Source organism: Lytechinus pictus, chromosome 2 (assembly GCF_037042905.1).
Source record: "Lytechinus pictus isolate F3 Inbred chromosome 2, Lp3.0, whole genome shotgun sequence".
NCBI lineage: Eukaryota > Metazoa > Echinodermata > Echinoidea > Temnopleuroida > Toxopneustidae > Lytechinus > Lytechinus pictus.
Window position 1 is genome coordinate 16161513 of NC_087246.1, and position 27796 is coordinate 16189308.

At 35.1% G+C, this 27796-nt stretch overlaps 2 protein-coding genes across 4 annotated transcripts in view; one reads left to right on the top strand and one right to left on the bottom strand.

The window, feature by feature from the left end:
* The window catches only part of LOC129284231 (cell cycle control protein 50A-like), a 29799-nt gene extending 19813 nt beyond the window's left edge, over positions 1 to 9986 (top strand). For all 3 annotated transcript variants that reach the window (XM_064111038.1, XM_064111025.1, XM_064111019.1), the window contains exon 11: positions 6776 to 9986. In XM_064111038.1, the coding sequence (XP_063967108.1) occupies positions 6776 to 6812 (37 nt within the window). In that variant the 3' untranslated portion in view covers positions 6813 to 9986. The remainder of the gene's footprint in view (positions 1 to 6775) is intronic.
* Positions 9987 to 11374: 1388 nt separating this feature from the next.
* On the bottom strand, positions 11375 to 27535 carry LOC135155914 (cation channel sperm-associated protein 4-like). Its single transcript, XM_064106397.1, has 17 exons — positions 27410 to 27535; positions 24449 to 24597; positions 22133 to 22172; positions 21673 to 21783; positions 20614 to 20718; positions 19654 to 19816; positions 18752 to 18824; positions 18424 to 18482; positions 17242 to 17352; positions 16511 to 16575; positions 15642 to 15746; positions 14940 to 15036; positions 13823 to 13908; positions 13533 to 13640; positions 12771 to 12878; positions 12170 to 12463; positions 11375 to 11635 (listed from the first exon to the last, which is right to left on the bottom strand). The coding sequence occupies exons 1-17, from the start codon at positions 27533 to 27535 to the stop codon at positions 11375 to 11377; spliced, it is 2061 nt and encodes a 686-aa protein (XP_063962467.1).
* Positions 27536 to 27796: the final 261 nt, after the last annotated feature.

Genomic DNA, 27796 nt, shown 5'->3' on the forward strand with positions numbered 1-27796 from the left:
CTAGTTTTAGAAAGCGTAACGAGATCGGTGTCTTAGTTCTTTTTTTCAATTCAATTTTCAGATACATGGCATTGAGACATATAACATAACGGTGAATACAGTAAGAATATTTTTTGAAAAATTAATAAAAAGTTAAAGAGTCATCCAATATCCATGCTGTGATTTTTTACACTAAATTAAATAATAATCAAAAAAGCTTACAGAGAAAATCAACCCCAACAAAAGTTGATGTGAATGATAAAAGAAAAGTCAAACAAACATAACGCTAAAATCTCATTAAAATCTGCTGTAAAATAAGTTATGACATTTTGAAAATTTGCTTATTTTGAAAATTTGCTTATTTTCACAGAATAGTTTTATATGCACATCCTGGTCATGATGCAAATGAGGAAACTTATGTCCCCTCTCGTTGAATATTGCTATGTGAAACAAGTTTGGGTTGTCCTTGAATATGTAGCATTACCAGTGCCATTGCATTAACCTATTTTGATTTAATGAAAGTGTTTCCTTATTGACTATAGTGCAAAAATGAATTATTATATATTTCATGTAAGAAAATACAAAAGAAATAGTAAGTGAATGACACTAGACTCTCTTCTCTTATTTGCATCACTGTTTTGTGTATAGAACTGTTTTGTGGAAATTAGCAAATTTTCAAAATGCCATGATTTGCCTACACTGTACAGCGCGTCCCCAAAAAATGTCCCTCTGATATGCGGCTAAATTACTTCAAAAAATAAGAAATATTCTCAATGAAATGTATAAGACTAGGAAGCTCATATCATGTTCTAACTTCTTTAAACATTTCATTGGTCTCGCTTCAGTGGTTTTGAATACACAGTATATTATGTAACAGTGGTGCTTTTCAGCCCATTCCAAGTTTGCATGTATGCAGCACTGCTGTGTGTTCTGCACTTTCTAGCATATCAACCCCCTTTGAACATTCTGACCAAGGTATTCCCTGATCTGATCAGGGAAGTCTCCATGATCTAACCAGGCTCATCAAATCACAACCTTGAGCATGATCAAAAGGGCAAAAGCAATATTTGACAGTTCATTTCACGTTTGATAACAGGAGATGCACAATGATTAAGACAACTGGTCATGTCTGTTTCATGCCATATTCATGCCTACTTCATGCCTAATATTGCAATTTTGTTTTCATAATTTTATTTAGTTGATAAGCTACTGTGGTCAAGTTAATTCAATGAAACTTTTTGAAAGAAAAAAGAGGTCAATTTTTTCTCTGGTAAAGTTCCTTTTTGCAAAGGGTGATTAACTTGTGGATTCCCCTTTATTTTTCAGCTTATTTTACTCATCCCTCATTCACATTTTCTTTCCAAGTTGGTGCACAGATTCCCCTTATCATCAAACAAACTTATTTTTTTAATGTTTCTTGTCCTTCTGAACACGCCCAAGTTTATGATTTGATGAGCCTGGATATGATTAGGGAAATGTCCCTGCTCAGATCCTGGATGTACAAATGGGGGTTAATATGCCATAGACAATGCAGAAATGCAGAAATGCTGCAAACTTGGAATGGGCTAAAATGCACCACTGTTACGTAACAGAGTATGTATTCAAAACCGCTGAAGCGCGACCAATGAAATTTTAACAGAAGTTAGATCATGAAATGAGCTTTCTGCTCATAAACATTTATTTGAGAATACTTCCACATTTTAGAATAAATTCAGCCCTTTGTCAGAGGAACATTTTTGGGGGGACGTGCTGTATTTTAACTCAGATTTTGTTGAAATGTTAAGCATTATGCTTGTATGATTTTTCTGTATTTATTCAAATCCACTATTTTGTTGGGTGGACTTGCCATTTGGAATGAACATGTAATCACCTCAACAAGAAAAGCTTTTTTCATTCATCCTGTTTTAATTTCTCTGAATGCCCTGAGCATTTTACATGTCGTAATTCAAATGAAAAATGAAATCTCATGTATCATTGTTTATTAGTCTCATAATTATCGCTATGGTTATGAATAAAAGTCTGAGTTATTTAATCATTCTGACAGCAAGTGTGCTTCTTCGTAATTTTCTCAAAATATATTACTCCTACTATGCAACACAAGCTGTATAAAAATTGCAATAGGTAAAAAATGAGAGGGGTTTAGTCGTTTTTGAGAAGGATACATGTATGTGGTTCTTTACTTAACTTTCTTTGGGAAGTCATTTTAAGGGGGAAATGTATTATGTTCAAATGATTATGACATCTTTGTATCTATTTTATGAAATCTTCTCTAATAACATTTTAAAAATGATTTAATGATTAAATCATTTTGAAAATGTTAATATTAGAGAAGAATTCATTCATGACATACAAGTTTCTAAAATAAGGTACCTCTAATACAAACTAAATTAAAACTTGTTACGTTATCATCTAATCTAGATGCACTTTGATATTTGTCATATTTCTTATACGTATATCATATTAAAGGACAAGTCCACCCCAACAAAAAGTTGATTTGAATAAAAAAAAAAAATTTCTGGGGTGGACTTGACCTTTAAGAAATGGTAAATCTGTAAACACCACAAGCTCCCTCGCTTGCATACAGGCTAGGATGTGTATATCATGCAACGGTCATGGTTTGTGAGAATATTCAATCGTGAAACTTAAAAATGTCATAACTTATTTATTTTTCATCAGGTCTTGAATGAAACTGCAGTGCATGAACTGTTTGTTTCAAATTGGTATTTTTTTCCTCCATTTACCAATCAATAGTAATTGCGATTGACATGACCTTTGATTTTCTCTTGTTCCATGACATTCTGAACAAAAGTCATCTTTCTTTGTGCTACTGTATATTACTTTGATAAGAAATGATGATACAATAATGAATACTCAAGCTGCCAAGTATTAATTTGGTCTGATATCTGATAGTCATTTGCTCTTTTAACTTCGGGTATATATGTTTACAACACAATTAGCCACCTTTCTTTATTCACTTTAACCAGAGTTATTTCCTTAAATAGACATATCTTAACCATTTATAGGTTCTGAATACCTCCACATAATCATCACCAATCTGATACATGTATTCTACTCTTGTAATTACCATACGATTCCTTCTCATTCGCCATTGACCTTTCATTATTGTTCATGGTTAGATTGCCCCATGTTGGGGCTATGGTGAAACGCAAGTCCAAGGAGTATGGCACTAACCGTACTAACATTGCCCCCCTCTGTAAGTAATGTAACTCAAAGAGTGCTATATCATTTTACACATCATATATCATAAATTATTTGATGTGGTTGCAAATACATGCATTACCATTTCATCTACATCGTTTTGATATTGCACCTTTTACAATGCATATTATGCAACAGAAATCTTGATTTTGTATGAAATATACACACATAATTCACAAAGTAGCAATGCTGACACAGAAATAAAGTTAACTTCTGTTGTTAAATTACAAATTTGAAAATAAAGACATGCATTGGTCTTGTTACTCTTATCTATGACAATGGCATCTAAAATAATATGAAAGAAAAACTGAGTTTTTCTTGCCCGAGAGTTTCAGTTTTATCTTTGTCTTAGCCTGTCTACCCATAATTATCATGGCTTAATATTCTGTTAATTTGTTCATCATAAATCTTTTGTGTTAATCATGGAAAATACAATATACAATATTTCATAAAGGTTTGTTTTCCATCTGGCAACTACAAATGTATACAAATAAGAGGCGAGCAAATAAAATTATGTGAACTGCCCTTTTTAATTCCCTTTTTCCCCCTCTGTGAATAAATGAGAACACTTCTTTCTTAAACACAAGACCTATTAACTGTCCTGCATGATTCAGGGGGACAATGACATATTGGAAAAAGAATCATGACTTTGGATTGTTTGAAATGTGTATTTTTTGAGAATCCGTGATTAAACTTAATCTATATTGCAAGAAGTGGTCTGATCAAATGGTGATTTTTGTAAAGTTATTCTCTTTTTTTTGTACCTGTCAAGTGGGTGATTGTCCCAGGATCCTCAAACACTTTTCTGTGACACTCAGAGGGCCCACGCCCAACTCCCCCCTCACATCGTTTAAGACAATGCACATTCGTTATTACTGTTGATAAGAAAATACATGCTCATGCGCATACATTTAGTACAGGTATGCGGCAGTTAGGTTGGTTTTGTTCATAATACTGGAAAATTCTACATCACTAATTGTGTACACAGTAAAAAAAATTATACAACGCTGTTTACTATTTGAACCTTACAGTAATTGTTTGAACAGTTTAAACAAGTGTTTAAATCTTAAGCAACAAAGTTTAATTTTCAATATCTAATCTTCAATAAATTAAACATGATTGTTTAAACAGTTAAACAAATACTGTAAGGTTCATATTGATATAGTAAACAGCATTGTATAAAATCTTAAACAGCATTTTTACTGTGTACACATCAGGTCAAGTAACCGTTGTGTAACGAATGTCACAGCTGACATGTTGATTTCTGACAATGTAAAAAGTATTTAACAGTTAGAAACCAGTGCTTTTTATCTAATCACAACCAAGGATTTCTTTATTGTAAATGTCTGAACTTCCCTGAGACAGTACCCGCATGCTTTAAAATAAAAACAAGAATATCATCAATTTTGTGGGGGGGGGGGCTAATTCAAAAGTCTTTCAAATGAGGAAAATATCTTTTCATCATCAAAATATTAATTAGAAAGTAAAGTAAGCAAAAAGAAAACCCATAAATTTACAGGAAAAAAATTGTGTGACACTTGATTCACATTACCATCTGTATCCACAATGATCAGCCTTTTCCATCCTATCAGAATCCAGTTATTTTAGGTTGCAGAGCCAGATATTACAAAAATGACAATATAGTGGCTTCAGATATTTCATGATGAATATTTGCATTGAAATTAATGGTGGATAGGGCACATCATCAGTGATTTTACGAACTGGCTCAAACCTGATTTTTGGTCAAATTTTCAAAATGATTTTTTTGCATATTCTGAAAGCCTGTGATTCACTCTATTGATTTGCCAAATTTCAGATCAAAATTTGCATTATTGAAAGAATAAGAGCATATTTCAATTTCTTATGAACCGGCGCAAACCCTCCTTTGATTTTACGAAGTGGCATAAATCATTCTTTGTGTACCATATACTGTAAAGTCTTTGGAATGGCATGCAGAAGTCAAAACCCAACCTAGATGTTGGGCATATGTGGTTTGTGCCCCTGGTTTGTGCTACTAAAAACCAATGCGCATGGTACGCATGATTTTACAAAGTGACCTTAACCCCGGACCTATTTTGGGTAAAAAATAATCAGTTCCTGAAATGCATACCTGCACTTCATTTCAAACTTTGAAAAACTAAATTTGAATTGCAGATAAAATTTTGTGTATTATAAAAGAATAAAATGTATGCTTTAAATTGGTTGAATAATCGATCTGGTTTCTTTTCAAAGCACAAAGTTAAGAGCATCTGAAAAACATTCAAACTTTGAACGCAATTATCTCAAAATCATGTTTTGGAGACCAGCCATGGTTTGAGCCGGTTCGTAAAATCATCAGACAACTGAAAGAAAAAAATCAATTATGGAAATTTTTACCATGAGTGTAAAACCCATTCTGTGTTTTTTCCTACCTATTTTTTCTGTCTTTTTTCACACATGCTCTGAGGGAGTCTGAGCCATCAAAACTGGACCCTAATTTGATTATTTCTATGGTGGTTTGCAACTAATGCTGAAGTACATAATTAAGCAATTGCAAAATGTGAGCCTGCAAATATTGCTGAAGCACAAACCTGTTGCTGCAAGTGTGCAACTAATGTCAACATGTGATTGTAATATATAAAATATTTCATTATGAAAGTAATATTGATGATCAGGGGCCCTTTGCAGAAAGAGTTGCAATCAATCGCAACTCTAAAAATCATGCGCAACTTGATTTTCAACCAATCAATAGCGTGGATTTGGGACTTGTGATCGATTTTTTTGACTTGCGTTTCAACGCAACTCTTTCTGCAACTGACCCCAGTACTGATAATGATTAAGACTTTTTTTAATGCACTTCAGGAATCATTACAATTTGCATGTATACTGCCCATCATTGATTTGTGTGCCTTCATTTACTTCATAACACATAATACATGCATGCTCCCAAGCTTTTCTTTTTATTTGTGTTTGCAATTTTAATGTTTATTTTTTCATTTATTGTGTTTGACTTCTCATATTATTTTTATAGATGTTAACATTATAGTCTATCGAGATGCAATATATACATGTACATAGTTTAAATCGGCTTGCTTTATATGAATTGTTTTAACTTTGGGTTGTATGGTAAACTTATTATTCAAGTTCAATTTGCATTTTTTTATCCGATATGAATTAATTCTTTTAAGTTAAAGCTCTCTTGCATAAGCCCCAGTGTACATGAATGTTGACCTTTATTATTCTAAAAGAGAAAATATGTTTGTTTTTTTCAAATTGCATCTCTTTGATGAATCTTATGATTTATTTAGTAATGAAAATTTCAGTTCATTTTTTATGAATAACTTAAAATTAAATATAATACCCATTTTCGGTTAATATGAAAATTCAAATTTATTTTCACCCCTGTTACAATCTGATTGTAAGTATGTAAAATATATATTTCTTTCAAACTCACAAATGCATACAATACCATGTAGGAAGAAAGGTAAGTAACCTTTCAGATGCCTTTTTATGCAACTTAGCCTCAGCTTTCCAATACACAAATGACTGTAACTTGCTATCAAGTTCTAAGATGTTTGTATGTTTATTTTTGTTTTAGGAACAACCTGGAAAGTACCACAGAAGTGATTGGGTGATGACCATGACTTCTTCTCTTCGCTCTTTTTTTTCATTCTTCACTCGATCATTCCATCTTGGGCATCAAAGGAAGGGTACACCACTTTTTCCTGCATCCTTATAAAACACCGGTGATTCTATCACAAGACAGGTATTGGTGGTACAGTGTTTTACACAACACCATTAATTGTAGTCCCACTACCCCCACCTTCCTACCAATGCAGGAAAAGGAACTTACATTTATATCCTCTAGGGTGTACAGTGTAAACTGTGATATATTCTAATCCTATATTCCCAGACTGCTACTTACGCAGAAGACACCAAAGGTTTTATCATGCAAGGTGTATCTTGTAACTGTTACAACACCATCACTGTCCTATCTCGCTCTGTTACTCATGCACAAGAAGTTAAGGTTAAACCATGTAAAGTATATGGAGTGAATCACATGAAATGCTTAACTCTCGATTCTAGCACCATTACCCACTTACATGACACCAAAGGTTACTTCTCAGAAATATCAGTCTTCAGGCTTTTATACGATTTTAGATTGACAACTTTCCATTTCAGGCCCTTTTAAGCATGGTATTGGTAGGTGCCGGAACATGATTTGACTTCTTTTCTGGCCCATGGTGTAAAACTAACTGGCATCCCTGAATTATTAAAAAAAAAAGTGTTTTGTGTAAATGTTTTGTGCATATAAACCAGGGAGGTGTCTCATAAATCTGTTCGTAAGTCAAGAACGACTGGTGAACCTTTCTTACATGCTAAACCATTGCCAATTAACATTTTGGTGTATACCATTTACCACAAGAAAGGATCACCAGTCATTCTTAAATTGCTCTTAACTTACAAACAGCTTTATAAAACACCCACCCGACATGAAGAAGGGTCTCAGGTAATTCATAGAATAAGGGTCTGCTTTTGAGAACAAATATGACATAGGGAATATGTATTGTGGCCTGAATTTCACTTTTCTTCAAATCCAACTTGCATGTATTTGGTAATATTGGTCCGAAGTAAACTAGAGTTGAAGATGCGATCTGCTATTCCTGTTTGCGCTTCTTTCTTTCTCCATTGTCTCAATATCTTCTGTCCGAATATTACTTGCCCTAACTTGAAGAAAAGAGAGATGGAATCCCATTTTCCATTCAGGTTCTGTTATGTGGCTTTATATGAATATCCAATAAAACAGGTGTAAATTTTATTGTACAAGCCAGATACTGTAGCTAAAGCATCAATGTTGTCATCTCTTTCAATAGTTAGCATTTATTCAGATCCATGAAGTATTGGAGCAATATCTCCATTATGTGATACTTTTTCCCCATCTTGGTAGCGAGGAATGCATAATAAGCATAGAATTACATAAATGTTACTGCTTTGTAAGGTTACTAAGGTACATTTTCTTTATTCTTTTTCTTCCCCCTTATTTTTTCTGGATCCCATTTCATAAAACCTATCAATTGCAAGTCATGAGCTGTTTTAAGTGATTGAAAGCATGCCGTGTGATTGGCTGAGAATGAATTTATCATGGTATTTCAGCATTTGTGATTGAACAATATGTGTTATAAAATAGGGTCCAAAACTTTACACTGTTATGAATCGAGGATGTGCAATGTACACTGTGTAAATAATTCATTTTGTGTCTATTTCTATAACAAACACAGGATGTTGTTCAGGAACATACATGTTGATTTGTGAAATGATTTTACATAATAATTTTACTTTTAAAGATGCTATGTTGTTTGTTATCAAAAGATGTTTGTTATCTTGATGATGCTATTTGATTTTATATGTGGTGATGTAGAATATAATTAGATATATATTTAGAAGAAATACATTTATTATATTGTCATTATTAGATATTATTATGATTACTTTTGTATTGCAACATTGCTCTTGATTTCATTCAGGAGTGTGATGATTATTTATTAGATAAACTGATCACTGGTGTGTATATTCTATTGTAAGTGCACTGATTATAGTTTAACAATGTATTCACACTAATAACATGTCTGCATGATTTATCAATAGTTGTAACTTAATTTAGTCCCGTAGAGCCGATACTGGCAACACTTTGGTGGACACTTCATAAAAGTTATTTGATTTTAACAAAGGGGTTGAATTGTATCATATCACGTTAGCTTTGAATCCAGGCCCTTTTTAGTTTTCCATGCCTTTTTTAGTTTTCCATGCAGATGAGACAATATGTAGGGTAATTAGTAGTTGTTTCTGTAATGAACTTAGGAAGGTAAGAAGATATATAAAAGCCACTATGCCAGAGATACATTAAACAGCAGCAGCTCAAGACCTATCACTGCATTCCTGGATCCATGGGCAAAAAGCCCAGGGGGGACGTGTCCCCCCTACCAAAAATGGTAGGGGGGACACTATCAAATGTCCCCCTACTATTTTTGTTTTTTTACGATGGAGAAAAATACATCACTTCACAATCAAAATAATACATGTATTTTGGACTAAATGACCTTACATTTTGGGTGAAAATTTTATTTTTTTGCTTGTCAGATTTTCCAGGCCCTGGTCCCCCTACCGTTGGGGACAGATTTCCACCCATTCCTGGATCATTACCCGCGATGCAAGAAATTGTTTTGATATACAATTATACAGCCTTACATATGTTCAGTAATTTACTCTTTATAACACCCACAATATCTGCCCAGATATTGTTTACCACCTCCCTCCGCCTATGGTTTATCAAAGCCTGTGTAGTACCTTGTTTCATATAGTCATGGTTGTTTTATTTGGAATTCAAGTTCAACTACCATAATACATTTCATAATGGTTAAGAGCTATTTTGTATAGTGGATGTTTCATTACTTTTCTTTGAATAATCTTTGTATGTTGCAGGGTTTAGTTGTCTTCGGTTTTTTTTTAGTCACATTTTTTATCATGCAACGTCATGGGAAAATCTATTTGATTGTCCCCAAATCTGAATTTTATAAATATTTTTCTTTTAAAATCACTTTTCATCCAATTTATGTCATGTACAATGCGAATACATAGATGCCATTTTCCTTATCAATTATAAGTATTTTCAAACCTGTTTTTATGAGATAAATCAAGCACAATGAAAACTCAATTCATATTTAAGTCAATCAATGGTATGTAAATTAACCAAAGTTTTATTAATAGTCATGTGAATTAAGAATTTCAATAAATTTCTTCTTTTAACTAAATACTATTTCATATTTGTATAAGAAGTGTTTGTTTTTGTGAATGATGTTCAGGACACTAATTTTTTAGGAGGTAAGAATGCACTTTTGGCATATATATACAGGAAAAGCATATTCAAACCAACAGTCTTGAATATAAATATGTGTACTCTCAAAAATAACTTTTCTGCTACCAAAGTTACAAGGAAAGTATATTTTATCCTCCTTCCTCTCTATGCCCCTCCCATCACACGGACATCATGTCCATCAGTTTTTCTCTCCATCTCTATCTGTCCCTCTCTATGCCTTTACCCATCTCTGTATCTGCTTACCTATCTCCGGGCCTATCTCCACATTTTTCTGTATAGATCTGTATTTACCCTTTGCTATTTATTTATCTCTCTCTCCAGTTTAATAAGGTAAAGGAGAAAATTGAGAAAGTCAGTTCTAGGGAATTAGTCCAACATTATGCAGGACCAAGACAATATTGTTGTGATTTGCAATATAAATTTTTTAAGTCACCCTTTGTCAGTAAATACTGATAATGCATACTTATTCTATTGACTCTGTGATCAGTATGACAAAGAAGTTTTCTTTATGATATAGAAAAATGTTTGTAAGGAGTCAGTTACTTTGTCATTATGTTTTAGATTTACATTTACAAAAAAAAAAACCAATACATTTACCACTGGATTTATATGTTAAAATGGATTTGGCTGAGAAAAAAGAAACTTTAATCTCCTCATGTTTAAATTCAACGTTGAATCCACTTTGTAACACTTTAAAACACAAACAATTTTCAGTAAAAAAAAAAGAATCGCCATGCTCTTTTTGATGTACTTTGCGTGCAATATATTGAGTGACAGGCATCAACTTTCTGTGTTTTGAAGCATGGGCTATCTGCATTACAAAAAAATAATAAGTAAAGAATAATTAGGAATAATAATAGGCAATAGGTATCAATAGTGATAGAAATATTGTTTTATTGTCGTAACATAAATGAACAAGAAAGAAATCATTAAGACAACTATAAATTGATACATATATTAGAGACATTAAGGGCTTCAGATGCGAGGGATAATTGACTAGAGATAAGGTGGGAAGGGGGAGAAGAAGACAATAAATGTTCTTATTGGATGAATTAAAAGCAGGATAACATGTTAAAAGAAACTGAGATTTGAAAAAAATAATAAAGAATAATACACAGATTGATTTGAGAGTTTAGATAAATCTCAACTTCTACCGTTTAGAGGCTCAACTCCTAGAGAAAAGGCCTAACAAATCCAATTAAATATGAAGATATGATGCAGTAGTCCTATGGAATGGAGAGCGAGTTTCAGCCTTGTCTGAATTTGATGATTTTTTAATTTTTGCAATGTGTAAATGCTGGTTTCGGAGGTACGTTCCTGGTCCTAAGATGGCGGCATTGACTTTGGTATGTGTCGTGGGACTGCCCAACGGGGCTCCGTCTCGGATGTCAAAGACTCTGAACTTGGATGCCAGGACTCTGGTGGGTTGGACCCGGACTCGGGTTCTGTTGGGATAGACCCGGAATCTGACTCTGGCTTCTTGGAGATGGACTCCGACTCGGGTGTGATGGACCTGTCTTCAGCATTGGATACTGTGGCCTCCGTAATCACACCACGTGTCGATGCTGTTGGTTGTTCTTCCACCTACTCAGAATAACATAAAAGGAAAATAGTTATATATTGTATGGGGTCATCTTGAAAGTAGTTTTGACATGGATGGGAAAATTTCACATCATGTTTCCATTTTTTTCATTATTCAATTAGACTTTATACAGGGGTGGCACCAGGGTATTCTGATAGATGTAATGGTCCAATCCGACTTCATCCCCCCCCCCCCCAATAAAAATAAATAAATAAAAATAATAAACAAGGGTTAGGGGTAATATACAACCCAGATCCCTCTTTTCATACTCCTTGGATATATATATTTTTTGGCCACCACTTAAAAAATCATAGGAGGCGGTCGGTCCCTTCCATTTGTAGCGCTGCTCCTCATTTTATAAGTCGGGGGTATCTTCCTTTTTGAGGAAAAAAAATAATTCTGACATTTCGAGATCAATTATCTCCTATGATACCCAAAATTTATGGTTTATAATAACTTGGTCTAAAAGCAGTTAGTGGTCTTCTCAGATCGTCCAATACCATTTATGGACTAAACACATATGGGTTTGAACTCACCCCGACCCTGGGAGCCATTCGATCTTGAGACTGTGACGTTCCTGTGCTCACTCCATCATGGTTAATCTTCAAGGATGTCCCTGAATCTCCTAGGTGTGTCTTGCTTTTGGGTTTGCTGGTATCTCTAGAGGAGTGCTGTGATGTGAAGTGTGCGGGTTGGCTAAGAGTTTTGCTGGTCGGGACCGGGACCAGGCGTGCTGCATCTTTGATTAGATCAGAGAGGCTCCCTTGGCGCGTGGAGATCAGGTCATGCTGTTCCAGTTCCAGAAGATTGGAAAGGATGTCTCCCTTTTTCTGGATTTTTAGATTTCAATACAAAAGAGTTTAAATAGACAAAGCATAATGAAAAATCAATTAAAGTTATTGTTGAAAAAAAGAAGAAGTAACACAATCATCTACTTATTTATACCTCCCTAGCTCCGACCGCTCATTTTTCTACTTCCTCTTCCTCCCCCTTCTCGTTCTCCTCCTCCTTATTCTCCTTCTTCTTCTTCTCCTTCTTTCTTCTGCTTCTTCCTTTTCTTCTTCTCACCATTATCTATATAAATTCCACCATCATCTATATGTATCCACTCTGTGCAAATTATCATTCTTCTCTTACCCCGATTCTCTCAAAGTCTACCGTTTCTGGGGCTACTGCTCCGGATGCGGGTTGGTCATGATCATCTGTATCATCGAATTCGTTCACTTCCTTGATCAGCAGAAATAACTGAAAACCAAGAGACTAACACGATGTGAATTTGAACATTTTCGTAGTCATCAAAATGATTTTCTATTTTCATTTGTATGATTTTCGATATCTTTGTTAAAAAGATTGACTGTAATGAATGGCTGTGATGATACGTTGTGTCAACTATGGTAGTCATAGCTAGACGGCGATTTCGTGTGATTTTGTGGTCCAGCTAACGTTAAGGGGACGGGAAGATCCTCTCCCATACGCTAGCCTGCTGTTTAAAATTCGAAAATCGAGGGGGTGTCCTCTCCGCCCCCCCTCCCGGATCCCCGCCAAAGATGATAGCATATTAAATTGGGACTAACTTGGGATGAGTATGTTACATCTTGTTAGTTCCGCTTGCCAATACTGTATATTATTTTGCAGCGATAACAAACGAATGCTTCATGGTTGAGGATGATATTTGGTAATGAATTGAATTGAGTTCATTTCAAAATACTTCGTACAATAACTTTTGTGCACTGATGTAGCTATATTTTTTGACAGAACTATTATTCCTACTGATGGGATGTAAATTTATAGCGTCTGCATTTTTTTAAAGAAAGGGGATATCTTTAATTTCATTGAAATTTGTACCGTCAGCAGAGGCCACAGTCAAGCTAATTTCTTCACGTTTCTTTTCATACAAACCTTATCGAGGTCATCTCTGATCGTCTTATATTCAGCAAGGTTGTCCTCAAGAGCCGAGATGAGGACCATGTAGTTCTGAAATTTCTCTGCCGTCAGATACTTGAAATCCTGCAGGAAATTATGCAGTGCAGTATAGTTTATGATAAGAACCTGTCTTCGATTATTATTTCTAACTTTTAGGGCAAACAACCACAGGAAACTGGAAGTCAAAATCAGAGTGTATTTTTTTGCCAAATGTGGCCTGAAATAATGTAGGGCCTATAGGACTTATGTAAGTTTGGTTTGCTTACCCCGAAGTGTAGCGGCTTCTGAATACTCAAGTCTGTTTTTTCCAAAACCTCTCCAACACTTGTGATCGGCAAGTCATTGTCAGCATCTTGGTTAAATCAAAATAATGGAAGGGAAATCGTAGATAAATATAATATTGATGAATGGATGGCCGAGGTTTTTTTTTTTTTATACATTCATGGATATATCTTAGGGAGTTGTGAGTATCCCTTGGGCCTGTTGCATAAAACTTTTGCCATAAAGACTCTGGCAAACAAAATGATGCCATTGAAAATTACACATTAAAAAACTCTGGCAAAAAATTTGCCAAAGTTTTGTATGGCAAAAGTTTTATGCAACGGGCCCCTGGATATATCATGGGTAAAAATTGCCAATTCGTCTACTGCCAACTCTTCCACTCACCACATGGTCTACTTTCATTTAGTCCAATGCCATTCTGTCCATCAACATTTCATCTAACAACCATTTGGTCCAATCATTCGTCTAATTCGTCTATGACCATTTCGCCTCATAACCAATTGGTCTAATATCCATTTCAATTTCATTCATTTTGCACAATTAACACTTAGTCCAATTAGACCAATATATAGACTAAAAGGCTATTGGACCAACAGGCTATGTAGACGAAATGGTGAGTGGACGAATTATCAATTAGACCATTTGGATAGTGGACGAACTGATGGTAGACCAAACGATAGTAGACCGTGTAGACGAGTTGTAAATTGGACGAATTCGCATTAGACGAATTTGAAATAAACCGTTGATATCATCCCAGGTTGTGATTGGTCAATAACGGCAAGCATGGTTGAATATCAACATGACGGAGGGAGGTAACACTTTACAAAAGGCTTCGACACCAACATGTGACGTCATCACATTTACGCAAATCCAATTCATGATTGAAACAACCTGAATCAAGTACCATCATCCCCATCGATGTCTTCTTTTATTATTAACATTATCATTACCATTATAATTATCATCATCATCATCAATGTCATCATCACCATCACAACCATCTTTTTCACCATCATTTATCTCTTTGTTTATCCATTTACTTATCCATCTATTCTCCACTTATTCGTTTATTTATGAAGCACTAATATTTAATGAAATCACTATGCTCACCGGTATCATCTTCGTGGTGTGCTTTCGTATTGTTTAACAGATCTTCTCTCTTTTTCTTATCAAGTTTTATCTCCTTGACGGCTTTGTCCTGTAATGAGAGAGAGAGATAACCTTAATGTTACGGGGCACTGAGGGGTGTTTTTGTTTAGTGTTTCAACAAAATTTGGAACTGAATTTTCTAATGAACTCTTGATATATTTCGTCTATACTAGATGAAAGAATTGTATTCTGCAAATCAGATCCCAGCTGTGGTTTGATATCGACATTTATGTGCGATCTTTAAACTATTGATTCTGATCACCAAAGGCAATTTCGTCGATTTCTTCTGCACTTTTTTTTCTAGAAAAGATAGCACATCTAGAAATATTACCCCAAATCAGTCTATCCCCGGCTTTACCTCTCCCTGTCATTCGGCCTTTTGTATTTCAAAATGAAAATTTCAAAATGGAGAAAACATTCACCCTCTGATTTTTTCCATGATCATAATGATGATACTGTATGTCGTTACCATGGGAACGCGGTACCCGAAACATTCGAAAATCTGTCTTGCACATTTTCACACCAAGACCAATGTGAGTGCCATGTCTCGGCAGCTGTCCATTATCTATTCCTTCCAATCTCAATCTTTAATTTATATAATGCAATGAAGGCAGGAATATATCGGTATATGAGCTATGAATGGTTTGTATTTACCAAATTTGTGACGACCACGGCGACGACAAGGTTAGCGAAGATGAATGCCCCGACTGTGATGGCTAATATGAAGTATAAAGCTCCAAGCATGTACAGATTAGTGTTCTGAAATAAAATAAAGCATTTGCTAAGATATTACATCAGTGAGTGATCGCCGTTTAGATTTATAGTGCGATTCAATTATATCTTATATAATTTAACTACAAATGTAAAAATAGGCTGATAATGTTGTAGCAAATTCATTCAATTCATTCAATACAGCTATCATTGACAAATTCGGCAGTATCCGTTACTTATAAAATACATGATATTAACACCCCCGCTCCCTTATCTAGAAGAAAAGCTTTCACTGTATATAGTCGATCTGTAATCATGGTAGTTGTCATAGTAGTAGGGCCACCGCACACCATACGACTATAGTCCACGATCCGATTTGAAACAAATCACATTTTGTTCATTTTCTGAAAATGTGGATGAAAAATATGTTCTTTTATTTGAGGTCCAAATTAAGTGAAAAATATATAACAATTTTGGATGATTGCAAGCCTTTATTTTAGAGTAAAGATCAAATTAGTTTCAAATTGTAGCCAATCGTAAGATTGCTATGACGTCATTACGACTAGATATTAAATTCGCTTTTAATATAATAAGAATTATAGCATAGTCGCAAATTTGAATATAGGTATCAGTGAAATGAATTAGAACATTACACATTAAGTTATTCCATGTCTCAATATTAGCATCAAATTCGACTATACTGTTTTATTCCAAAATCGGGTCGCAGACCAATCGTAAGATGTGAGGTGGCCTTTACATATATACATTTCATGTATGCATCGACATTACAATAATAATCTGAATATTCCTACCTTAAATTTATCGAATATCCCCATCCATCCATCTTGGGTTAAGCAGATGAAGAGAGTAAACATGGCTGCCAAAGAAAATGACAATTATAACAAGATGAAAGCCGTGCTTTTCTTATTAAGGCAGACGATGATAGGGAAAGCAAAATAATGAAAATGGTTGTCAACGGTTATTATTACAATAAATTTATAGAACACGGCTGCTATGTAAATAATTAAGATGCCCTACCTTAAACGTTAATTCGACATAGATTCAACTTTATTTAACAAAATCAATTATTTGTTAATTGTTCAGTTGAATTGTAAAACAAATAAGAGAAAGGAGCTGAGCCATCGTGTCTATAGAGAATCGGAGCCCAGTACGAGATTTAGAGTCAGTTGGTCGAAGGTCGTTTTTGTCCGAAGATATTTGACAAGCAAAAAGGAAAAAAAGTCAGTCTCGTCCCGAGAAATTTGACTAGCAAAAAATAAAGGGTTCCCAACCCAACTATTGGTCTTTTCCCTTACATTTTTCGAAACAAAATAATGTGCCACACCTACCAGGGGGTGCTGCCTATGGAGCATTATAATACACGCAGCATCCCCTGGGAAAATATTGGGGGTGCACCCCTCTTCCCAGGGCCATGATGTCAAAATAACACCATGAATTTTAACACTGGTGTAAAATTCTTGCTGTGGTATTTTCAGAATACCGACTGGTCTTTGTTTTGAAACCTCTGTGTTTGTATCCTCACCTGATGGAAGATTGCCGAAGTAAGTTGGGAAATCATTGCCAAAGAGGAACACACCCAAGACACTGAGAACGAGCATGATGATGACAAGGAAAAGGGCGATGTTCGACATGTCTGCCAAAACGAAAATAAAAAGAGAGAAGAATTTCAAGCGTCTAAAATTATGAAATTCTTTTTTTTTTCTTTATCAAAATATCTTTCGACCATTAATCATAACATAACACTATAATTATATACATAACATAAATAATAATAATGTATGATTTAAATTTACAGCATAATCGATATATTATATCTACACCAAAATTAAATTCTCCATCTACTATCAAAATATACAAATCTATTTTTTTTATATAAATATAATGTTCAACAGAACGGTAGTAATTTAACATAGAGTTGAAAACATTTTAACGGAAATTCGTATGATGCTCTTCATGCTTTTACGAACTACTTTTGACGTTTGCAAGGCGTTCGCAGTGGACTCAAAACAATGACCCAAATGACTTCTCCTTCTTATGAGTGCCGTGAGTTGCACGTCCGACCATCTTGCAACAGTCGTCGTAAGATGACCGTAAGTCTGACGAAAGAATAACTCGATGCATTCTTACGAAATACTTATCAATTGCAGGGCCATTGTATAACCGAAAATCATTTTGTTCCTCAGGAAAGTGTTGAGTTGTTCTTAAGAAGCCCATAAGAATTTTCACTCATCTACAAATCTCTACGAACTCCAGAATTCGTAAGAACTAGAACGAGATTTATCTTTCGTACGAACCTTTGTGCCCGTAGCTTCAGGAATTATGAATGTTTTTATATTGTATTAGTATAAGTGAAATTTTATATATTGAATAAGTGATGACACTCTAATCTAGTACAGTCATACCAAACATATCGACCCATGGTATAGCATTTCATTGAAAATAACGTTATACTCGTCGTTATACATTTTGATCGGCTCTTCCCGTGAGACAACAAAAATCGATCGGCAACACAGAATTTTAGTCTTATTGAGCGGTATTTAAGCAATTTTATTTACTCCTAATTTGAAAATACTATTTGCCAACACACATAGCTCGCATTCCAATTACGTGTATTATTTACACCATTTTCGAAATTTCAATTTCACTATAATAAAGAATAAAATTAAAAAATACTACCAGGAAAAATATACAATTTGATACTAACCCGGAATCGATTTTATTATAGTCTGCAGCACAATGGAGAGACCGGTTAAGGTACGCACACTGAAAATAGAAGAGAAAAATAAAGGTTGCTTAATATGTTCGTGAAAATTTTAAGTATTTCATAGTTTATGAACTATCAATATCTTAAATCATGCTATTAACTTCTCATACACTGCATGTAGAAATAAAATCTTGATCGTGTTGGAGATGTAACGACTACTGCCAAGATATCTAAATCTAAATGGTTCATATAAAATTATTTAATTTGAATTATTTCATTTTTCTAATCGTATATAAGCAAAGTGATAGAACTGTTCAAGTTGACGTACCTCCTGAGACTTCTGAAAGCTCTAAGTACCCTCAGGATTCTCAAGTTCCGATTGCTTCCTAAGAATTTGAGAGCTGTAAAAATAAAACGGTAGGTTCCAAAAAGTTAAAAGGGGATAAGAGAGAGAAAGGGAATAGTTGTTTTGCTGCTGTGAGGCAACGGCGCGGCGGTGTCCTTGATGCTAAAATGACGATGATAACGATGATGATGATGGTGGTGGTGATAATTATGATGATGATAATGACACTTCAGATTATGATTACGATGAGAATAGTGGTGGTGGTGTTGGTGATAAGATGATGATGATGATGTCGATGAGATAGATAGCAATCATGAGAAAGACAATTATGATGCCGAAGAATAAGAAATGTAAAGGTGTAGGCCTGAGCAGATAGGTTTACCATTATGTGTGCAGATGAAGAGGAACTATACCGAAATAGAATATGTAGGCCTTATGCCTGGAAAACAGACCATCATAAATGACCATACGTCCATACGTAATACGTAACACTTGTATACTCACTTGTATACTTAACGGTGATTATATATATATATTTTTTAAAGAGGTGCTGTAATGTTTAATAAGCAAACACTCTAGAAGTTTACGAGTGAGCAAAAACTATAACTAGTTTGGTAGGAAAAATCAGTGGCGTAACTACCCCTCTTCGGATGGCAAAAAAAGAAGAAAAAGGGAAAAAGAAAGAAAAGAAAAGAGAAACATATATGAAAAAAAAAGGAAAGAGAAGTTGCTATTTCAATGAGTATTTATTTATTTTGGTTTCAAATTTATGATAGGAAAGTTAAATTGCATGCATGTATTCTACTTTAATTGCTAAATTTCATGCCATCTGCATGAATTTTGTATTCATCCCCTTAACTCCCATTACACGATCAATTACTCACTCGGTCCAAGTAGGAGGATGACAATGATGAAAAAATCAAAAATGTTCCATCCAACTTTCCAGTAGATGGTGAACCCATTATACCATTTGAGCATCAACTCACAGACGAAAATTCCCAAGACAGTGTAGTCGAAGATGAAGAAAAGCCAAGCATACTTCTGAGACTAAATATAAAAAAAAAACACGTTTCTTAATTACTCGTGAAACTTATTCGGTGTTGAAAGAAAATTGAAATAAATTGCAATCGAATTTAAGTCCTAATTCAACACCAATACATGTATAGGCATAGTGGATTTCTTCTTCCGGCACCATCATGACCATGAAAGTAAAAATCTATTTTATTGTTCAAGTTTATTCTAGCACTAGAAACAAAAAAGAAAACTGCTGAAGAATAAAAAATTTTACGTTATTGTCATTAAAAATAATAGAAATTTAGGGAAACAGTGGATTTTCTTCTGGTTCTATACTGTACATGATGTAGTACCTGTTTGGCAAGTAATATAAAAACATAAGTTTGCTCAAGAAGATAATTTTCAGAGGAAATGTAATAAAAAAGAGATAGATAGGCGTACCTGCAAAGTGATCTACACCAACTAAATTCATTGTAAATGTTTGTGTAAATAGTGACAATACGTTCGATTGCCAAATACTAGTATTATGTTCATGACGTTACAATGATAACAAATAAACTAGTACTAAGTGAGATTTGTTAATCAAATTCAATTCAATTTACCTTTAAGAAAGGTATAAAAGGAGTCGTACCTTAACATTTAAGATTAAACGCTTAAAAAATGCAAACAGGTCATGTGGGTGCCCTTGTTTGCATAATTATGTAGATACTGTTTCATAATACTTGTAAGCAGTAACGAATTCTATAGAAAAATTATGAGGAAAATGATTTTGGTCAATCAAGTAAAACTTGTGTTAAAGTACATTGTGTGAAATATTTGTATTTTCTTACCAGATCTTGGTTGGTCTGTACTCCAATGAGAATAGCGTTTACTATGATACTACCGAGAATGAGACCACGAAACCATTTGTTACCCACCAACTTTCCTACCAGATCCTTTGAATTGGAGAAAGAAAGATTATGATGATTATCACGATGTATACATGTATAGATAGATGGAGTCATGGTAGTGAAGAAGGAAGAGAAAAATAAGTTCTTCTCTTCCTCCTAATACTCCTCATTTTCTTTCTTTTTTCTCCTCCTCCTCCTCCTCCTTCTTCTTCTTCTAATATCACATTACTGATATTTGATGCAATCTGGGAAGAATCCAGGGAGTGCGATCACTGATTTTCAGTTTCCCCGAAATTTTCTAATGTGGGAATTATTACAAGACGCACAAGAGAAAACAATACATGCAAGCAGTGATCTACAACAAATTTAGATTTATTTTTAAATAGCATGCATAATTGTGTTCCTTTGAATAATGAAGTATTGTTTCACAAGTAAAATTGATACTAATTATCGATTTTCATTAATCTTGAGTCTACATGACTTGCTAACTTCGATAACCATGTATTGTCTGTCAGCTCTAATTGCCAAATACTTTGTATGGTACAATAATATTATAAGAAATCACTTTATACAAGTCATGTAGACTTGTATCAGTGAGATTTGGTAAGAATTATTTCAATTCAATAATCAGAACCCCTAAAACGCATTTAGTTCTTGAAAAAATCTGAGAGGGGAATAGTATCTGGAGGAATTTTTACAAAAGGGCAAACACATACTCCAAATTTGAAGCGAAGATGGGGGGGGGGTGCTCTCTGTTCCCCCTGAAACCACACTAGGGCTCCGTAACATAAAGGTTTGCGATGAATTGCAAATATGAAAGAACCGCACTGATTGGTTCCCAGTAAGAGTGCGCCTGCAACGATGATCTTGATTGGTCATTGGTTAACGATTGATTGCAAACCTTTGTGTTACGGAGCCCTGGAACTACTAGTAAATATTTGAAGTCTGACTTGACTGAGTGTGATGTTATTTTGACAAATCATGCATGTACGACCTCACCTGAGACACGACCTCTTCCACCCTTTCATCATCTAGTTCAACGACCTCGTTGAAATCTTCTACGATCTCGTCGCTTTCAAATAACTCGGCAAAACGTGCCCCGCGTTGTATCTGTACGAGTTTAGAAAAATCATTCAGCTGAACCGTTAGAAGAAGCGCGAATCCTAAAAACATCATTAAGGTCATTGTAATCTTTAAAAAAGAAAACTTAAAATCTACTTAGTGTATTAATTGTTTTGATGGACATTGTTTTTCAGCCAATCAACGACAGGAAAAATTGCCAGACGACATAATGAAACGCTCTACTGGTTCTTCTTTTCATCCTGCCATAGTGCCATATATACCCCCCCCCCCCAAAAAAAAAAAATGCACAGTCTCCCCCTAAATGACTTGATGGACCAAAAGCTGATGATTAATGACCAATATATGAAAAAATAATTAGGAAATAATTTATACTTACAGCATGTGCATCAAATGTAAACAGGCGAGGAACATCATCTCTGATGTCATAAAAAGAAAAGAAGAAAAAAATCACATCGAATGTCTATCAGGGGGAGGGGAAAGTTTCCTACTTAGATTCTACTTGAGTCCAGGATTGTTGTGTGATTACTAAATCCTTCATTATTTACGGCATTGAAATATTGCAGATCTATCACTCAATATCCTCGATTCAATTATAATTGAGAAATTAAAAAAAAGATATCGTTGTTTGCCAGATTGAAAAATTTGATATTTTAAAATAATTTTTTAACATGAAGTGTTGTTTGAAAGTACTGAATTGATGAGAAAATGATGAAATTATAATAATAGACCTACATCTCTAGAATTCATGATTCGCCACTTATTACTATCAGGAGCAGCTGTTGTCTACATGCTAATTGTATTAAACCATTTTTCTGACATAGCAGTTACATGCTGCTGCCAAATAAGAGGAAAAATAATAAGAATAAGAGTGAGAATAAGAACAAAAATAAGAATAAATAGTTATGCTCGTAACCGTATAGTGTGTCCATCCATTTAATTCTGCTTGACTCTAATGTAGTGGCGTATAGATCATTGGCGGCGGAAGCCAAAAATTTTAGGGGAGGACCACAAATTTTTTTTGACAAGCAAAAAAAAAAAAAAAAAAGGTTATCCACCAAAAATTTAAGGGGGGACGCAGAAAAAAAAAAATAACAAGCAAGCAAAAAAAAAAAAAAAAACAAGCAAGCAAAAAAAAAAAAAAAAAAAAAAAAGGTTATCAACTAAAAATTTAGGAGGGGGGGCCGTCCCCCCACCTAAAATTTAGGGGGGACACGTCCCCCCCGCTTCCGCCGCCTATGGTATAGATGGAAGGCTTTTTATGACCAAGAAAAAAAAAGAAAAGGAAAGAAAAGGAAAGAGAGAAGGATGAAATGTGATATTATTTTCGGAATATCATGTCAAAATTTATCACACAATTAGATTTTTGTAATAAAAAAATTGAAATTTTTGCACGCTCGCAACTTTGTATAAATTTTGCCCGTATGCCGTAATATGGGAATTCTTTTTATGTTATAATACATGACTGTAATACAGGGAATAGCCTTAACAATGATGTTATCACTGCCCCAAGTGTGCACATTTTTAAAGCTGCTATAGATAGATGCTGGAAAAATGAGCCAATAAGATATGACTACGAAAGCCCTGTTACCGAAAGTGAACCAGTCACCTTGAGGAGGAAAAACCTATAGAATTGAATACAGAGGCATAACATGCCTACATTCAGAAACTTCCCTAGGTAGGTATTCCTAGGTAATCTGCCCCCTCAAGTTTTTTTTTTGGATCACTTTTATGCCACTTCTATATTGTGTAAAGTGTTTATAAAATTGTAATCTTACCTGTGTTTCTTTTTTATATTTGATGCAGGTGTGTCGTCATCATCTCCAATCTTTTGGAAAAAGAATACATTAAATTGCGGTAAACAATATTAGCTCAAAGGGTATGATGGTGGGCCCCAAGTCTGCGTTCCTAACAATTTGAGTTAAGACTTAAAATGAATTTCTTCTTATTTCACAAAATCTTTCAGTTAATAATGTTTCTTATATTATTAAGAGTAAGTGTACCAAATTTCCCATTAAAAAATGAAAGAAAATATAGGATTTTCTTGAAAAAACCTCGGGCAGTCATTTTCAGATTAAAAAAAAAATGATACTCAATGTCTGCGCACTCATTCACTTTGCACACGATTCGGGGATTTTGATGAGAAAGGCTGCATTTTGAGGCCGTCACATGAAATGCCCTAAATTCATTATTTTCCACCATTTTGAGTCGGATTTGTTTATGAATACCTGTCTATGTATTGCATGTTTAAAGTTCGTGCTCGTTGCCTATCTTCTTTTACTAGAATCGCGCAGATATGCGTGTGCGCAGACAAGGGGGACTGCGCAGACTTGGGGGAACTTGCCATACCGTATGGGCACTAGTACCGTATGGGTATGATGGTGGGCCCCAAGTCTGCGCACCTAACAATTTGAGATAAGATTTAACATGAATCTCTTCTTATTTCACAAAATTTTTCAGTTAATAATGTTCCTTATATTATTAAGAGTAAGTGTACCAAATTTCTCATTAAAAAATGAAAGAAAATATAGGATTTTCTGGAAAAAACCTCGGGCAGTCATTTTCAGATTGAAAAAATAAATGGTACCCCATGTCTGCGCACTCATTCACTTTGCACACGATTCGGGGATTTTGATGAGAAAGGCTGCATTTTGAGGCCGTCACATGAAATGCCCTAAATTCATTATTTTTCCACGATTTTGAGTCGGATTTTTTTATGAATACCTGTCTATGTATTGCATGTGTAAAGTTCGTGCTCGTTGCGTATCTTCTTTTAGTAGAATCGCGCAGATACGCGTGTGCGCAGACAAGGGGGACTGCGCAGACTTGGGGGAACTTGCCATACTAGTATTCAACCCGGCATAATTCAAAGATTTTGACATATTCCCCAAAATATTTAGAAATAGGGAATTTATCTTAATTTCATACCTTTGTTATTTCCAGGGTAATCTGTTGTCGGTATTTTCTTTGTCAATCTGTCGACTGTATGCGCGGAGGATCGAATTATGCGGCGATGGCCTTTTGCACTGAATGGCACTAGTATTCAACCTAGTGAGGATTGATAGCAAATCTTAAGGGTTTAGATTGCTAAATTAGATCTAGATCTATGAAAGTCTCTGGCTTTGATTAATTCCCTGTTTGGTCTCATCTCAAATGGTCTAGTCCATAGTCGGATGGGACAAGGGCAGATTGAGAGACAGGGCCATCTTTCATCGCTAGGTTGAATACTAGTGCCGACGGGTTGAATACTAGTACCAAAATCCGTCGCCGTATAATTCGATCACCCGCGCACACAGTCAACTGGTTGAAGAAAAAAATAACGGAAAAAGAATAACCAGCATTGGCTCTTGGAAATAAGAAGGGTCTGAAATTCAGGTAAATTCTATATTTCTATATATTTGAGGAAACTCTCCAAACGGGTTGAATACTAGTGCCCTTACGGTATTCAACCCGGCATAATTCAAAGATTTGGACAAATTCCCCCAAATATTTAGAAATAGGGAATTTATCTTAATTTCATACCTTTGTTATTTCCAGTGTAATCTGTTGTCGGTATTTTATTTATCAATCTGTCAACTGTATGCGTGGAGGATCGAATTATGTGGCGATGACCTTTTGCACTGAAATGCACTAGTATCACTAGCGTACCTACGGGGGGGGGCAGGGGGGGGGGGCACTCTGCCCCCCCCCCTGACGAGTCACAACCCATGCATGCAAAAACCTTTTTTGCCCCCCTGACGAGCTTTAAGACCTCTAATGCCCCCCTGACGAGCTTGAAGACCTTTTTTTTTTTTTTTTTTTTTTTTTTTTTTTGCTTGTCAATTTTTTTTCTGGAACGAAAACCTTTATTTGTGATCGAAGACCTTTTTTTTTTTTTTTTTTTTTTTTTTTTGCTTGTCAAATTTTTGGGCGGACGGTTCAACCTAGTGATGATAGATGGCTAATTTCAAAATGGTTTAGATTGCTAAATTAGATCTAGATTTATGTAAGTCTTTGGCTTTGATTGATTCCCTGTTTGGTCTCATCTAAATTGGTCTAGGCCTAGTCCATAGTCGGATGAGACAAGGGCAGATTGAAATTAAGACAGGGCCGTCTTTCATCGCTAGGTTGAATACTAGTGCCGACGGATTGTATACTAGTGCCAAAAACCATCGCCGTATAATTTGATCGCCCGCGCACACAGTCGACGGGTTGAAGGAAAAAAAAAAATAATAAATAACCAGCATTTGCTCTTGGAAATAAGACGGGTCTGAAATTCAGGTAAATTCTATATTTCTATATATTTGAGGAAACTCTCCAAACGGGTTGAATACTAGTGCCCTTACTGTACATGAGCAATGAAAGATGCTGTGAAAGAAGTATGGTCAGTTCCAATGAGAGAAATATAAACTATTTGATGAAAAATGGATGAAAAAACCAATATTTTAAGTAGATCTAGGCCTAGATCTATTTCCTATTTTTTTAAAGAATGAGAAGCCCGCGTCATCGTATCATCATTCATTACAATTTGTTATAGGCCTAGTCCCACATTCCAAGGGCGTAGGCTAGTTTGAGCATGGGGAGGTGCACATCCTGGGGAGGTGGAACTAAATATATGGGAGGGTGCAGACGGCAGACATGCCATTTTGATGGAACCATTGTCATTGTCATTGGTTTTTCAATCTGTGGTCCGTTTCATAAAACTTGTTATAGTAACAAATTTGCAATAACAGTTAAAAGCTACTGAAATCCTTCAATCTGATTGGCTAGACAATTTGTTATAGAAATTATGAATTTGTTATTATAACAGGTGTTTATGAAACGGGAACCTGATGTCATGACAGGGCATGGTTTTTCACCAAAATAATATTTTTTGCAAATTCTGGCGAGATCTTTGATAATATTACTCTTGAGAATATATACCGTAAGGGCACTAGTATTCAACCCGTTTGGAGAGTTTCCTCAAATATATAGAAATATAGAATTTACCTGAATTTCAGACCCGTCTTATTTCCAAGAGCAAATGCTGGTTATTCTTTTTCCGTTATTTTTTTCTTCAACCAGTTGACTGTGTGCGCGGGCGATCGAATTATACGGCGACGGATTTTGGTACTAGTATTCAACCCGTCGGTACTAGTATTCAACCTAGCGATGAAAGATGGCCCTGTCTCTCAATCTGCCCTTGTCCCATCCGACTATGGACTAGACCATTTGAGATGAGACCAAACAGGGAATTAATCAAAGCCAGAGACTTACATACGGTAGATCTAGATCTAATTTAGCAATCTAAACCCTTTTGAGATTTGCTATCAATCCTCACTAGGTTGAATACTAGTACCATTCAGTGCAAAAGGCCATCGCCGCATAATTCGATCCTCCGCGCATACAGTCAACAGATTGACAAAGAAAATATCGACAACAGATTACCCTGGAAATAACAAAGGTATGAAATTAAGATAAATTCCCTATTTCTAAATATTTTGGGGAATATGTCAAAATCTTTGAATTATGCCGGGTTGAATACTAGTACCCATACGGTACATAAATTAAAAGTTAAAAGGAACAATATTCTGAAACTTTTTTATTTATTCCAAATAGGCCTAGGCCTATGTCTTTGTTAATCGTAGGCCAAACGTTAGCACTAGCAGACATGCCCCCCCCCCCCCTTCATACCTACCTTCTTAAAGGCTCCTCTTGCATATTCGACCTGTTGGGAAGTGCGCCGCACCCAGCCCATCGGGCGTTGAAAATCCTCACCCTCGATTTCAACACCTTTCTCGTTTCTCGCCTCATCGCCCATCATTGTGGAGGATTAGAAAATTCAAGATGATGGAAGAAAGCAATTAGGATTTTGGTGAAGAAGACGATAATGATCAGGGTTACGAATTGCGGCTGTAGATGGAAGATTAATTACTCCAGTCTCGGAGGAGCGCCTAGACCTCCTATTTCATTAGTCTATTTTAGGCTATAAATATCTAATCTTACTATTTCCGTAGTTCTACAAGATTGTGTGACGTCATGATGATGATTTTAAAACAATCCCCTCTCAAATTTCATATCAAAT